Source organism: Halichondria panicea, chromosome 4 (assembly GCF_963675165.1).
Source record: "Halichondria panicea chromosome 4, odHalPani1.1, whole genome shotgun sequence".
Lineage (NCBI taxonomy): Eukaryota > Metazoa > Porifera > Demospongiae > Suberitida > Halichondriidae > Halichondria > Halichondria panicea.
In genome coordinates, this window is record NC_087380.1 from 7,392,000 (window position 1) to 7,407,046 (window position 15,047).

The window sequence follows — 15,047 nt, forward strand, 5'->3', positions numbered from 1 at the left end:
GTCTGAGAATACTGGAGCATTCAGGATTAATACTAGATCTAGAACTTAAGTTTTGGTCTTCTTTGTTTGAGGTAGCTAGCTAGCTGAGACTAACTAGCTGAGACAAAGCCAAAGTGAAACGCTTCACGGTGCTGCTCTGATTATTGATTTGCAGCCACGTGTGAAAAGATGGGCAGGGCTGCATGATTTCAATTATAGGGAGCCCTGCCCAATTTTCTCAGCAGCTCCTGGGGGGGTTTCTGGGCAACCAGGAAACAATGGTAGCTACGCCCCTGTACTGTGTGTGTGTGTGTGTGTGTGTGTGTGTGTGTGTGTGTGTGTGTGTGTGTGAGTGTCCACAACTACCCGTATGTAGTAGTCAGACTCCAGCAATCTAGGGAGCAATATTTCTCTTACGTTTTCCTCCTCCTCCTCTGGTAGGAGTGAGTGCAGCTATTAGATCCAACCTCGGTTCCAGCCCCATATAGCCCAGATCTCTGTGCTAGCTCGATTCCAGGCTATGCTAGATCTAGCATTGAAGGTCCATACATATACTATCCACTCTACCTGGTATCCACCAGGCTGAGGTTATCGTTGTTAAGATACGCCGTATTCATAGCATGCGCAATGATGTAGGCAGTATTTGAAAAACACAGTCTTTTAACACATCCTAAAATAATAGTTCTGAATTCAGTTTTTTTAAGGCAGTACTATCATGACGATGATTGCAATCATGATAGGCACCGTGGCAACCAGGTAGACGGTGAGTGCTGTCCAGCGCAGGGGGGAATCTTTAGAGGGGGTCTTGCGTTTCGGCTTCTCCTCTTCTGAGGCTTTTGTCCCCACACCTGACGACGTCATCTCAATCTCATCGTATTTATCTTTGTCATTACTTGAGGAGATTAAGGGTTGAACTGCTGACGGGGCACAAGCTGCAAGGAGAAATGTTGTAATAGATACTTTACAGTAAAAAATGTAATTAAAGTGTTCTGGAATATGGGGAAAGCATAGTAGTGTGAGCCATGCAGCTGTAGCACATTACACATATTAGCAGCCATATTTAGCACAATATCAGGCTTAGCTCCATAGGACTTTGCTAGAGGTCATAATAAACTCACAAGTATCATTAGTGTAGCAGGCGCACACAGAGAAGGTGATGTAACCCACAACCACCAGCGTGACCTCAAACACACACCAGGCCACAAACAACCAGAGGGGGGCACGGTCACTATACGAGTTGGAACCAAACGTAGTACTGAGTGTGGCCGAGAACACTGACAGTCCAAACGAGATGTTGATGACTGTGGGGGAGGGGGGGCATTAACTTGAGGGGATAATGGTAGTGGGGGGTATGGTAGTAGGGGGATAATGATAGTGGGGGGTATGGTAGTAGGGGGATAAAGATAGTGGGGGGTATGGTAGTAGGGGGATAATGGTAGTGGGGGGTATGATAGTAGGGGGATAATGTAGTGGGGGGTATGGTAGTAGGGGGATAAAGATAGTGGGGGGTATGGTAGTAGGGATAATGGTAGTGGGGGGTATGGTAGTAGGGATAATGGTAGTGGGGGGTATGGTAGTAGGGGGATAATGATAGTGGGGGGTATGGTAGTAGGGGGATAATGGTAGTGGGGGGTGTGGTAGTAGGGGGATAATGATAGTGGGGGGTATGGTAGTAGGGGGATTAATGGTAGTGGGGGTATGGTAGTAGGGGGATAATGGTAGTGGGGGGTGTGGTGGCACTTACAGGCAAGAGTTTCCAAAACATAGCCAATGAAGTAACCATGGAGCATGTTGAAAATCCAACGACTGTACAAATGCAGTAAATCAATCAGCAAGCCATTAAGCAAGTATGGCTATAATTAAATGGTATGTAGATTCCTAGTATAGAGTGTATCAATGTAGCCATAGAATAACTCACTAATTGCCTCCAGGCTTGCATCGAAACAGAGCAATGATAGGCTGCACACAAGCACAGAAAATAATGATATGTAGTAAGTGTTTTTTTGGTGAGCTTACGTTGGTAATCTGTAGTGCCGTCATGATGACCCCAATCACCATATGTGGAAGACTGAGCCTCTATTGAGGAGAGGGTAGTAGGATACAGGACTTGTACAGCAGAGGGTGCATGTGTCCTTACCTGGCTATCGGCAGCACGCATGAGGGCCACAAAAGGTAGGATGAAACCAACTATTGCCACAACTAAAGACGCCATCATGAGAGCTCGATGGACCTAACAATTATGAAATATGAGTGCAGTGCATGCATGACAAAATAACCCACTCACCTGAAACCATTCTCCATTGGGTAGAGCCGGCCGCATAAAGGTTGCGAAGAAGATGGCAGTGACAGCCAACAGAGGCCATGCAATAATCATGAAAACACCGTGAGCTCGAATAAGGTTAGGTCTATGTACAGTGTCAAATATGTTCTCCTCAGCAGTTCCCGTGCTGTTGGTTGCTAGCAGTCTGCTGGGAGTGGCCCCTCTCACGGCTATGCCACCACTTGTATGGGTGGCTATTGTGTCGAGGCTAGGGGATGCTTCTAGACGACGAGCATAGATCACAAAGAGAGGTTGAGAGAGGTCAAGATCTTGGGCACCTGATGGAGCAATACGTTTGGAGACACTGTGTGTGGGTGGAGATTGCATTAAGAAGAGCGGCACGATACAGTTACACGTATAAACATGTAGTATATATAATGTCAGGCTTGTTGATGATACCAATCAGCGCTAAATAAGAAAGTGCACACCTGTAGTGAACCCTATATACACTCACGTGCAAGTAATCCTTCCGTTGCTCCCAGCGCTAGCATTATAGGAGCTAGTATAGAGAGTGGTGTCTTGCACAGTGTCCCTTTGGCTGTTCCTGTCACTGGATGGAGGGTTCCAGCCATCAATGGCCACAATGTCATCACCCAATCTGTTGCATGCCACCACATCTGCAGAGAACTGGAGGGGGAGTGAGAGGCACAAGCTTGATCAACAAAAGAAACCCCAATGTCAAAATTAATTAATGAAATACCATGCATGCATGCATGCACACATTCAGACAAAATCACAAGGCCTTGGATTTGGTCAAACGAAGTGACCTAAACATAATGTGTGATACATGCATGTATACAAGCTCAGTACTACTGCTTATAATTATATATAGATCTGAACACTATATAAGGTGAGTCACCCATGTACCCACCATGTCAGCAGTCTCACTGAAGCCCACTGAAATCCAGCCAGCTGCACTTCCCTCCATATAGATATCCAGGAATCCATTATCTCCAGTGTTGATGGCAATTCCAATAAACAGATCACAATCGACACGAGTGCAACCGCTAGGGCTCACTACTTGAAGGCCATAGGCATCAGGTGATCTCTGAGGGGCCACCGTGTTGCCAGGGGCAGCAGTGGTCATAGGCTGCACAGGATCAAGGTATTATAGACAGAAAACAGATAACAGTACAGAAGTCATACTTATAAACACTAATTGTTACTGGGAATGCTCAAGTGCCATTAGCCACATCCTTGCTAGGAAAATGCAGTATCGAGTTACCTCAGTGGTTGCACTTAGAGTGGTTGTAGGGTCAGTAGCGTTGGGAGTAGGAGTCTATAATGATTGGAAGTAAGTACAATGGTATCAACTGTCTCTAGGTATGGAGTTATGCAAAGTATTAGCTTACAGTCGTTCCCACTACACTTGCACTAATGGCGTCGAAATGTATGGCCTGAACACGAACAACAGTGTAGCTGCATGAGGGAATGATAATTCCAATTGCTATATACATAATTCCACTCACTAAAAGTCCACATCCCCTGCAGTCATGGGGGCTGTCCAATTGAACTGCACTGAGGTGGCATCATTTTGACTTTGGGAGTGGGCAATGGTGGCCTGTAAGAAAACAACACTGTTGACAATAGGCTACAAATGAAATTGCAACCACTATAACCTCATTAGTTGCTCCTGCCGTTTGATTACAGTCCAGTGTTTGTTGACCGCTGACAGGCTGGAAGGAACCCAGTAGCAATGGATCCACCCCATCACTAGGAGTGTTATCAGGCATTCTGGCCTGAACCAGGAAACCACGGATACCTGCATCTCCAACTAGTTGAACTGCACAGTGCAAGTATATGAATCATCAGTCAACAATCTGTATAAATAATACTTACTTGTATAAGCAGTGCCAGTCTCGTAAGTGAATCCATTGGTAGCTGTTGCCATTGGAGGAGAGATCTGCAGCCTATAGCCACCATCTCCAGATTGAGGGTCACCATGGTCAGTAGGGAGAGAGCTTGGGGCCATCTGCTGGCACACCGTGGTAGTTGCTGGAGGTCCAGTGGAATATCCATCCACTCTATTGAGGGCTGCACACACAGCCAGATAAGCTATGAGCAGCTTGTATCCATTCATTTCAACCAGAGATGAAAATCTCTGTTTCAACAAGAAAACTGTTTGTGAATGGCAGCATAGCCGGATACTGTACACACCAAGTGTATACAGTATCCACGGTATGATGGCAGGAAGCTCACTGTGTGTTATAGTGTTTCATGAGCAAGGCTTGGCGCATGCACAATAATAGCAGCACATGCACGCAGGCACATTTTAGATACTATGTCTATATGTACTATGGAAAACCTGCATGTCTTTCATTTTCTGGCTATGACAGTAAATACAACAAAGAGAGTCACCACCAGTAGTATATAGAAAATATCCCAGGATAGGAACACCCAGAATGGTGACCGGGTGGAACGGAATCGACTCAAGTTAGCAGAGAAGATGTACACTCCTATCGCAACATTAATTTATCACTATCAACCCCACCCAGTTGCTATGATACATACCCCAAGTGGGGTATATTATATAATTATAGGCGACTTACATGGACACATTAATTAACATGACACATTAATTGACATATAAAGTGAGTGCAGTGCATGCGTATATAGGGCTATTTTTAACTTATAGGTTAATATTTCAGCCACCAATCCAATGACAGAGCCATGCATGCAGCAGATTGAAGATCGACTGTAGATTTTCAATCAATAATCGATTATTGAAAGGTCTTACTTTTTTGTTCCATGCACTGATGCAGGGTCGGGCATCGAAAGATGGCTAAATATGTACAACTCTATCGAAAAAAAAAATAATGTAACTGAAATTTGGTTGTATATGTAAGTCGCCTATAATTATACTAAATTATAATATCCACTTGGGGGTCTGTATCATAGCAACTGGGTGGGGTTTAACTATACCATAAGCCCTGGAGCACATTCCTTATAACTCCCTTACTTAAAATTCTAGGTGCAATAAGTATCACGCACTCCCATGGTATAAACATACTATAATAATTATGACTCAGACACTCAATTATAATCTTAAAATCATTTCAGAATCAATAGTAGCAGCAATGAAAGAAAATAGAGGAATAACTGGAGAAAAAGAAAAAAGGAACATATCGAGCAAAATCTGCCAATTATGCCACATACATTTATATAATACTTGTGCTAAATTTGCAATTCTGTGAGTTTCTACTGAGGGAGAGCTACCATGATGATCACAGCCAACAGTATTGGTACAGTCACGCCCAGGTAGACAATAAGAGCGGCCCAACGCAGGGGGGAATCTTGGGAGGGGGTCTTGCGTTCTGGTGCACACTTCTCCTGTGGTTTGTCTCCCACGGCAGAATCCAGGTTAATTCCAACAATTTCAGCTTTCTTCTCACCTTCATTAACTGAAAACAGGGCTTGAACAGCAGACGGAGCCAACCCTGCAGCAGTAATTAATAAACTTCTACCTTCAATGGAAAACTTGCCTTTCGTTTTCCTTGAAGTGGCTATGACAGTAAATACAACAAAGAGAGTCACCACCAGTAGTATATAGAAGATGTCCCAGGATAGGAACACCCAGAATGGTGACCGGGTGGAACGGAATCGACTCAAGTTAGCGGAGAAGATGTACACTCCTATCGCAACATTTATCACTGTAGGGATTGACATGAGTAATGATTGTGTATAGGGCTGTTGTTCGTAACTTACAGGCTAGTATTTCAGCCAACAGTCCAATGACAGAGCCATGGAGCAGATTGAAGATCCAACGACTGTAAAATAGATTTTCAACAGCAATAATCGATTATTGGAGACCATACTTATTGAAAGACCTTACTTTTTGTTTCCAGGATGACATCGGAAGATGGAAATAATTGGCTATATACAGGAGAATATGTAAAAACAAGTTTGATTCTCATTACAACTCACATTGATGATTTGTAGAGTCATGATAATCACTCCAAGTACCAGATGTGTTAGACTAGTATTCTGCACGTGAGAGATGGGGCGGCTCACAATGTATTAGGTATATACAGTCACTATAATTATTAGCTCACACTTGTGACATCCACAAGGCCTCTGGAATTCGCCAGAGCAATGAAGATCAGTATGAAAGCAACAGCTCCAATGAACAGGGAACACAGTAGGAGAGCTCGATGAACCTACATAAATTATATGGAGAGTACACTTTAGACTATGCATCTTTAAAGTCACCTGAAACCACTCTCCATTGGGCAGAGCTGGCCTCATAAACAAAGCAAAGAAGATGGCAGTGACGGCCAACAGAGGCCATGCAATAATCATGAGAATACCGTGAGCTCGGATCAGTTTAGGTCTATGTACAGTCTCAAAGATGTTCTCATCAGCAGTTCCTGTGCTGTTGGTTGCTAGCAGTCTGCTGGGAGTGGCCCCTCTCACGGCTATGCCCCCATTGGCATGACTGTCTATTGTGTCGAGGTTAGGGGAGATTCCTAGACGACGAGCATAGATCACAAAAAGAGGTTGAGAGAGGTCAAGATCTTGGGCACTTGATGGAGCAATACGCTTGGAGACACTGTGGGGGGGGGTTGTGTTAATTAGGATACTGCGCGAACGTACAAGCAATGAGTGTATACAGACCATAACAAAAAAGCAATTGTACTTGTAAGAAACAATGCATTATTGTCAAAGCACTAGTCAGCACGCCTACACTCACGTGCAAGCAATCCTTCCGTTGCTCCCAGCACTAGCATTATAGGAGCTAGTATAGAGAGTGGTGTCTTGCACAGTGTCCCTCTGGCTGTTCCTGTCATTGGATGGAGGGTTCCAGCCATCAATGACCACAATGTCATCACCTAATCTGTTGCATGCCACCACATCTGCAGAGAACTGGAGGGGATGAGAGGTACAAGCTTGATCAACAATGTCAAATTAATGAAATGCATGCATACTAGAAAAAATCACAAAGGCCTTGGATTTGGTCAAACAAAGTGGATGACACAGACCTATAAACATAACATGTGATACATGCATGTACATGGATAGCTACCAAGTTCGTTACTACTGCTTAGTAGTAAAGTCTGAGCACTATAAGGTATGTACCCACCATGTCAGCAGTCTCACTGAAGCCCACTGCGATCCAGCCAGCTGCACTTCCCTCCATATAGATATCAAGGAATCCATCATCTCCAGTGTTGATGGCAATTCCAATAAACAGATCACAATCGACACGAGTGCAACCGCTAGGGCTCACCACTTGAAGGCCATAGGCATCAGGTAATCTCTGAGGGGCCATCGTGTTGCCAGGGACAGCGGTGGTCATAGGAGGGGCCTGCACGAGATCCAAGCATTACAGACAGAAAACAGTTAATGGAAGGCATTTTTCACACAATTCGCAATGTTATTACTTGTTGCAGCCTGTTAGACTACTTCCTTCAGTGTCTGGTGTGTGTGCATACACTTACCTCAGTGGTTGAGGGTGATGTGTTGTTGCCTATACCTGAGGATGGTACCAGTCTGTTCCCAGTGGCCCCTCTCACGGCTATGCCCCCATTGGCATGACTGTCTATTGTGTCGAGGTTGGGGGAGATTCCTAGACGACGAGCATAGATCACAAAGAGAGGTTGAGAGAGGTCAAGATCTTGGGCACTTGATGGAGCAATACGCTTGGAGACACTATGTATGGGTATGGGTGGGGGTGGGGGATTGATTAAGAAGAGCGACACGGTACAGTTACACGTAAGCAATGAGTATAGTAGTGTCAGGCTTGTTAATACCAATCAGCACTAAATAAGAAAGTGCCTGAAGTCAACCCTATACACTCACGTGCAGACAATCCTTCCGTTGCCGCTAGCATCATAGGAGCTAGTATAGAGAGTGGTGTCTTGCACAGTGTCCCTCTGGCTGTTCCTGTCATTGGGTGGAGGGTTCCAGCCATCAATCACCACAATGTCATCACCCAATCTGTTGCATGCCACCACATCTGCAGAGAACTGGAGGGGGGGTAAAAGGTACAAGCTTGGTCAACAAACCAACGTCAACATGAAACACCACACAATCCGACTATAATTATACAACGAATGTTTATCTGATTGATTATTATGAACAGCTGAGAGCATTGCCAATATCTATCCAAAACCACAAGGCCTTTGGTTTGGTCAAACAAGTGGCTGACACAGACATAAACATAACACGTGAGGCAGCTACATTGTACCTCAGTACTACTGATCCTTTTAGGAGACTGACAGTTAGACAACAACAACACTAGGACATATAAAGCATGCACTGATGTGAGTCACCCATCCAACAACTCACCATGTCAGCAGTCTCACTGAAGCCCACTGCGATCCAGCCAGCTGCACTTCCCTCCATATAGATATCAAGGAATCCATCATCTCCAGTGTTGATGGCAATTCCAATAAACAGATCACAATCGACACGAGTGCAACCACTAGGGCTCACCACTTGAAGGCCATAGGCATCAGGTGATCTCTGAGGGGCCACCGTGTTGCCAGGGACAGCGGTGGTCATAGGAGGGGCCTGCACGAGATCCAAGCATTACAGACAGAAAACAGTTAATGGAAGGCATTTTTCACACAATTCGCAATGTTATTACTTGTTGCAGCCTGTTAGACTACTTCCTTCAGTGTCTGGTGTGTGTGCATACACTTACCTCAGTGGTTGAGGGTGATGTGTTGTTGCCTATACCTGAGGATGGTACCAGTCTGTTCCCAGTGGCCCCTCTCACGGCTATGCCCCCATTGGCATGACTGTCTATTGTGTCGAGGTTGGGGGAGATTCCTAGACGACGAGCATAGATCACAAAGAGAGGTTGAGAGAGGTCAAGATCTTGGGCACTTGATGGAGCAATACGCTTGGAGACACTATGTATGGGTATGGGTGGGGGTGGGGGATTGATTAAGAAGAGCGACACGGTACAGTTACACGTAAGCAATGAGTATAGTAGTGTCAGGCTTGTTAATACCAATCAGCACTAAATAAGAAAGTGCCTGAAGTCAACCCTATACACTCACGTGCAGACAATCCTTCCGTTGCCGCTAGCATCATAGGAGCTAGTATAGAGAGTGGTGTCTTGCACAGTGTCCCTCTGGCTGTTCCTGTCATTGGATGGAGGGTTCCAGCCATCAATGACCACAATGTCATCACCTAATCTGTTGCATGCCACCACATCTGCAGAGAACTGGAGGGGATGAGAGGTACAAGCTTGATCAACAATGTCAAATTAATGAAATGCATGCATACTAGAAAAAATCACAAAGGCCTTGGATTTGGTCAAACAAAGTGGATGACACAGACCTAAACATAACATGTGATACATGCATGTACATGGATAGCTACCAAGTTCGTTACTACTGCTTAGTAGTAAAGTCTGAGCACTATAAGGTATGTACCCACCATGTCAGCAGTCTCACTGAAGCCCACTGCGATCCAGCCAGCTGCACTTCCCTCCATATAGATATCAAGGAATCCATCATCTCCAGTGTTGATGGCAATTCCAATAAACAGATCACAATCGACACGAGTGCAACCGCTAGGGCTCACCACTTGAAGGCCATAGGCATCAGGTGATCTCTGAGGGGCCATCGTGTTGCCAGGGACAGCGGTGGTCATAGGAGGGGCCTGCACGAGATCCAAGCATTACAGACAGAAAACAGTTAATGGAAGGCATTTTTCACACAATTCGCAATGTTATTACTTGTTGCAGCCTGTTAGACTACTTCCTTCAGTGTCTGGTGTGTGTGCATACACTTACCTCAGTGGTTGAGGGTGATGTGTTGTTGCCTATACCTGAGGATGGTACCAGTCTGTTCCCAGTGGCCCCTCTCACGGCTATGCCCCCATTGGCATGACTGTCTATTGTGTCGAGGTTGGGGGAGATTCCTAGACGACGAGCATAGATCACAAAGAGAGGTTGAGAGAGGTCAAGATCTTGGGCACTTGATGGAGCAATACGCTTGGAGACACTATGTATGGGTATGGGTGGGGGTGGGGGATTGATTAAGAAGAGCGACACGGTACAGTTACACGTAAGCAATGAGTATAGTAGTGTCAGGCTTGTTAATACCAATCAGCACTAAATAAGAAAGTGCCTGAAGTCAACCCTATACACTCACGTGCAGACAATCCTTCCGTTGCCGCTAGCATCATAGGAGCTAGTATAGAGAGTGGTGTCTTGCACAGTGTCCCTCTGGCTGTTCCTGTCATTGGGTGGAGGGTTCCAGCCATCAATCACCACAATGTCATCACCCAATCTGTTGCATGCCACCACATCTGCAGAGAACTGGAGGGGGGGTAAAAGGTACAAGCTTGGTCAACAAACCAACGTCAACATGAAACACCACACAATCCGACTATAATTATACAACGAATGTTTATCTGATTGATTATTATGAACAGCTGAGAGCATTGCCAATATCTATCCAAAACCACAAGGCCTTTGGTTTGGTCAAACAAGTGGCTGACACAGACATAAACATAACACGTGAGGCAGCTACATTGTACCTCAGTACTACTGATCCTTTTAGGAGACTGACAGTTAGACAACAACAACACTAGGACATATAAAGCATGCACTGATGTGAGTCACCCATCCAACAACTCACCATGTCAGCAGTCTCACTGAAGCCCACTGCGATCCAGCCAGCTGCACTTCCCTCCATATAGATATCAAGGAATCCATCATCTCCAGTGTTGATGGCAATTCCAATAAACAGATCACAATCGACACGAGTGCAACCACTAGGGCTCACCACTTGAAGGCCATAGGCATCAGGTGATCTCTGAGGGGCCACCGTGTTGCCAGGGACAGCGGTGGTCATAGGAGGGGCCTGCACGAGATCCAAGCATTACAGACAGAAAACAGTTAATGGAAGGCATTTTTCACACAATTCGCAATGTTATTACTTGTTGCAGCCTGTTAGACTACTTCCTTCAGTGTCTGGTGTGTGTGCATACACTTACCTCAGTGGTTGAGGGTGATGTGTTGTTGCCTATACCTGAGGATGGTACCAGTCTGTTCCCAGTGGCCCCTCTCACGGCTATGCCCCCATTGGCATGACTGTCTATTGTGTCGAGGTTGGGGGAGATTCCTAGACGACGAGCATAGATCACAAAGAGAGGTTGAGAGAGGTCAAGATCTTGGGCACTTGATGGAGCAATACGCTTGGAGACACTATGTATGGGTATGGGTGGGGGTGGGGGATTGATTAAGAAGAGCGACACGGTACAGTTACACGTAAGCAATGAGTATAGTAGTGTCAGGCTTGTTAATACCAATCAGCACTAAATAAGAAAGTGCCTGAAGTCAACCCTATACACTCACGTGCAGACAATCCTTCCGTTGCCGCTAGCATCATAGGAGCTAGTATAGAGAGTGGTGTCTTGCAGTGTCCCTCTGGCTGTTCCTGTCATTGGGTGGAGGGTTCCAGCCATCAATCACCACAATGTCATCACCCAATCTGTTGCATGCCACCACATCTGCAGAGAACTGGAGGGGGGGTAAAAGGTACAAGCTTGGTCAACAAACCAACGTCAACATGAAACACCACACAATCCGACTATAATTATACAACGAATGTTTATCTGATTGATTATTATGAACAGCTGAGAGCATTGCCAATATCTATCCAAAACCACAAGGCCTTTGGTTTGGTCAAACAAGTGGCTGACACAGACCTAAATATAACACGTGAGGCAGCTACATTGTACTTCAGTACTACTGATCCTTTAGGAGACTGACAGTTAGACAACAACAACACTAGGACATATAAAGCATGCACTGATGTGAGTCACCCATCCAACAACTCACCATGTCAGCAGTCTCACTGAAGCCCACTGCGATCCAGCCAGCTGCACTTCCCTCCATATAGATATCAAGGAATCCATCATCTCCAGTGTTGATGGCAATTCCAATAAACAGATCACAATCGACACGAGTGCAACCGCTAGGGCTCACCACTTGAAGGCCATAGGCATCAGGTGATCTCTGAGGAGCCACCGTGTTGCCAGGGACAGCAGTGGTCATAGGAGGGGCCTGCACGAGATCCAAGCATTACAGGTAGAAAACAGTTAATGGAAGGCATTTTCACACAATTCGCAATGTTATTACTTGTTGCAGCCTATTAGACTACTTCTTCAGTGTCGGGTGTGTGTGCATACACTTACCTCAGTGGTTGAGGGTGATGTGTTGTTGCCTATACCTGAGGATGGTACCAGTCTGTTGCCAGTGGCCCCTCTCACGGCTATGCCCCCATTGGCATGACTGTCTATTGTGTCGAGGTTAGGGGAGATTCCTAGACGACGAGCATAGATCACAAAGAGAGGTTGAGAGAGATCAAGATCTTGGGCACTTGATGGAGCAATACGCTTGGAGACACTGTGTGAGTTGGCCCAGGTGGTAAGGGAATGATTAAGAAGAGCGACACGGTACAGTTACACGTAAGCAATGAGTATAGTCAGTGTCTGTTAATAGAGTGGAACCTCTGTTAACAACCACCTCTGAATAAAGGCCAGCTGCTATATAACGGCCAGGCAGGCACCCAGGTCCCAAATGAACAGTTTGCATACAAAACAACCTCTCAACAAAGGCCACCTCTGTATAAAGGCCATAATATTGTTCCCCAAAGGTGTCCGTTATAGTGGGGTTCCATTGCATGTACCAATCAGCACTAAATAAGAAAGTGCTTGTAGTCAACCCTACACTCACGTGCAAGTAATCCTTCCGTTGCCACTAGCATCATAGGAGCTAGTATAGAGAGTGGTGTCTTGCACAGTGTCCCTTTGGCTGTTCCTGTCACTGGATGGAGGGTTCCAGCCATCAATCACCACAATGTCATCACCCAATCTGTTGCATGCCACCACATCTGCAGAGAACTGGAGGGAGTTGAGAGGTACAAGCTTGATCAATAAACTTGAGTCAACATGAAACACCACATATTCAGTTATACAACGAATGATTGATTATTATGAATAGCTGAGAGCATTGTCCAAAGTCGCAAGGCCTTTGGTTTGGTCAAACAAGTGGCTGACACAGACCTAAACATAACATGTGAGGCAGCTACATTGTACCTCAGTACTACTGCTCCTTTAGGAGACTGACAGTTAGACAACAACAACATATATAAGGCATGCACTGAGGTGAGTCACCCACCCAACAACTCACCATGTCAGCAGTCTCACTGAATCCCACAGCCACCCATCCTGCAGCTGTGCCCTCCATATAGATATCCAGGAATCCATTATCTCCAGTGTTGATGGCAATCCCAATAAACAGATCACAATCGACACGAGTACAACCACTAGGGCTCACCACTTGAAGGCCATAGGCATCAGGTGATCTCAGAGGGGCCACCGTGTTGCCAGGGGAAGCAGTGGTCGTAGCAGTGGCCTATAACAGTATAAGCACAAGATCAAAGTGTTATGGAAAGAATACGGTTACACCCACAGAAGCCATAATTTCTTAATCGTGAAAACCACATTACTATATGGAAACAGTATAAGTTACCTCAGTGGTTGCAGGTGGACTGGTTGTGGGGTCAGTTGCGTTCGGATCCGCTGTTGGGGGGTCGGTTGCAGGAGCAGGAGTCTAGTAAGTACAATGGTATCAACTGACAGTCTCAATTAAGGTGGTATAAATGTATGACAATTATTACATGCATGTGACAATGTATAACTTACCATCACTCCCACTTGACTTGCACTAATGGCGTCGAAATGTGTGGTCTGAACACGAACAACAGTGTAGCTGTATGGGGGAAATGATAATTCTTAATGTATCACGAGTCAAAATTTGTGCAATATTTGAAAACACACACAACTGCACTAGTACTGTCAATCCTATGTACAACCTACTGGTTGTACTAATATAGGTAAGGTAGTTATCTCGCTAGCTAATGATTGTGTAAACTAATTGGAGTGAGCGAGGAGTGAACAATAACAGTAAGCAAATTGCTAAATTACTATAGTTTTCAATTTGCGAGTTACATGTATGAGAATTGTCATTTGAGGTTACAAAATACACAAACACAATGACTATGAAACTCACTAAAAGTCCACATCTCCTGCCATGTTGGGGGCTGTCCAGGTGAACTGCACTGAGGTGGCATCACCTTGACGTTGGGAGTGAGCAATGGTAGCCTGCAGTTGGAGCAACATCGTTGACAGGCAGGCGTCTACTACAAATGAAATTGCAACCACTAACCTCATTAGCTGCTCCTGCCATCAGATCACAGTCCAGTGTTTGCTGACCGCTGCCAGCCTGGAAGGAACCCAGTAGCATTGGATTTACTCCAATACCAGGAGCGTTACCAGGCAGTCTGGCTTGGACCAGGAAACCGTTAATACCGCCATTATTTCCAACTAGACGAACTGCACAATGCAATATTAGTTATACTGAATCTTTTAATAATCTGAATAATATTCACTTACTTGTGTAAGCAGTGCGAGCCTGGTACGTGAATCCATTGGTAGCTGTTGCCATTGGAGGAGAAATCTCCAGCCTATAGCCACCATCTCCAGATTGAGGGGCACCATGGTTGTTAGGGTTTGGGGTCATCTGCTGGCATACCAGGGCTTCGTTAGACCTTACGGGAGGTCCACTGGAAAACCCATCTACTCTATTGAGGGCTGCACACACAGCCAGACAAGCTATGAGCAGCTTGTATCCAGTCATTTCAACAAAGAAGCATATAAATGGTTTATGTCAGCTCACACACCTCTGGTTTTTTAGAGCTTCCTGTCAAGTGATGTTTGGCGC

The 15,047-nt window shown here is 45.4% G+C and overlaps 2 protein-coding genes across 3 annotated transcripts in view; both read right to left on the minus strand.

Annotated features, from left to right (window-relative positions):
* LOC135335240 (putative ferric-chelate reductase 1) overlaps window positions 1–15,027 on the minus strand; it is a 28,237-nt gene extending 13,210 nt beyond the window's left edge. Inside the window, exons 1-3 of the mRNA XM_064530666.1 lie at window positions 14,720–15,027; window positions 14,493–14,659; window positions 14,337–14,428 (exon numbers count right to left, since the gene is read on the minus strand). Of these exons, the coding sequence (XP_064386736.1) occupies window positions 14,337–14,428; window positions 14,493–14,659; window positions 14,720–14,963 (503 nt within the window). The 5' untranslated portion in view covers window positions 14,964–15,027. The remainder of the gene's footprint in view (window positions 1–14,336; window positions 14,429–14,492; window positions 14,660–14,719) is intronic.
* On the minus strand, window positions 619–12,244 carry LOC135335239 (uncharacterized). 2 transcript variants are annotated; one of them, XM_064530663.1, is made up of 21 exons: window positions 12,102–12,244; window positions 11,616–11,780; window positions 11,255–11,465; window positions 10,897–11,121; window positions 10,408–10,574; window positions 10,047–10,257; window positions 9,689–9,913; window positions 9,307–9,473; window positions 8,946–9,156; window positions 8,588–8,812; window positions 8,099–8,265; window positions 7,738–7,948; window positions 7,380–7,604; window positions 6,990–7,162; window positions 2,264–2,603; window positions 2,117–2,209; window positions 1,996–2,055; window positions 1,898–1,938; window positions 1,724–1,785; window positions 1,098–1,280; window positions 619–911 (listed from the first exon to the last, which is right to left on the minus strand). In XM_064530663.1, exons 2-21 carry the CDS (start codon window positions 11,723–11,725, stop codon window positions 679–681), a joined length of 3,540 nt encoding a protein of 1,179 aa, XP_064386733.1. In that variant the 5' UTR covers window positions 11,726–11,780; window positions 12,102–12,244; the 3' UTR covers window positions 619–678. The 2 variants fall into 2 exon arrangements, with proteins under 2 accessions (XP_064386733.1, XP_064386731.1); XM_064530661.1 differs by lacking the exons at window positions 619–911; window positions 1,098–1,280; window positions 1,724–1,785; ... (2 more) ...; window positions 2,117–2,209; window positions 2,264–2,603 and adding exons at window positions 5,325–5,736; window positions 5,782–5,949; window positions 6,005–6,066; ... (2 more) ...; window positions 6,352–6,456; window positions 6,509–6,848.
* Window positions 15,028–15,047: the final 20 nt, after the last annotated feature.

Excerpts from the sequence above, each read along its gene's own strand:
- LOC135335239 (XM_064530661.1), bottom strand. The coding sequence starts at position 11,725 with ATGGCTGGAACCCTCCACCCAATGACAGGAACAGCCAGAGGGACACTG. Across the intron at positions 9,914-10,046 it reads CATCACCCTCAACCACTGAG|GCCCCTCCTATGACCACCGC; the intron begins GTAAGTGTATGC and ends GATCTCGTGCAG. Across the intron at positions 6,284-6,351 it reads GCCTTGTGGATGTCACAAGT|AATACTAGTCTAACACATCT; the intron begins GTGAGCTAATAA and ends TCTCACGTGCAG.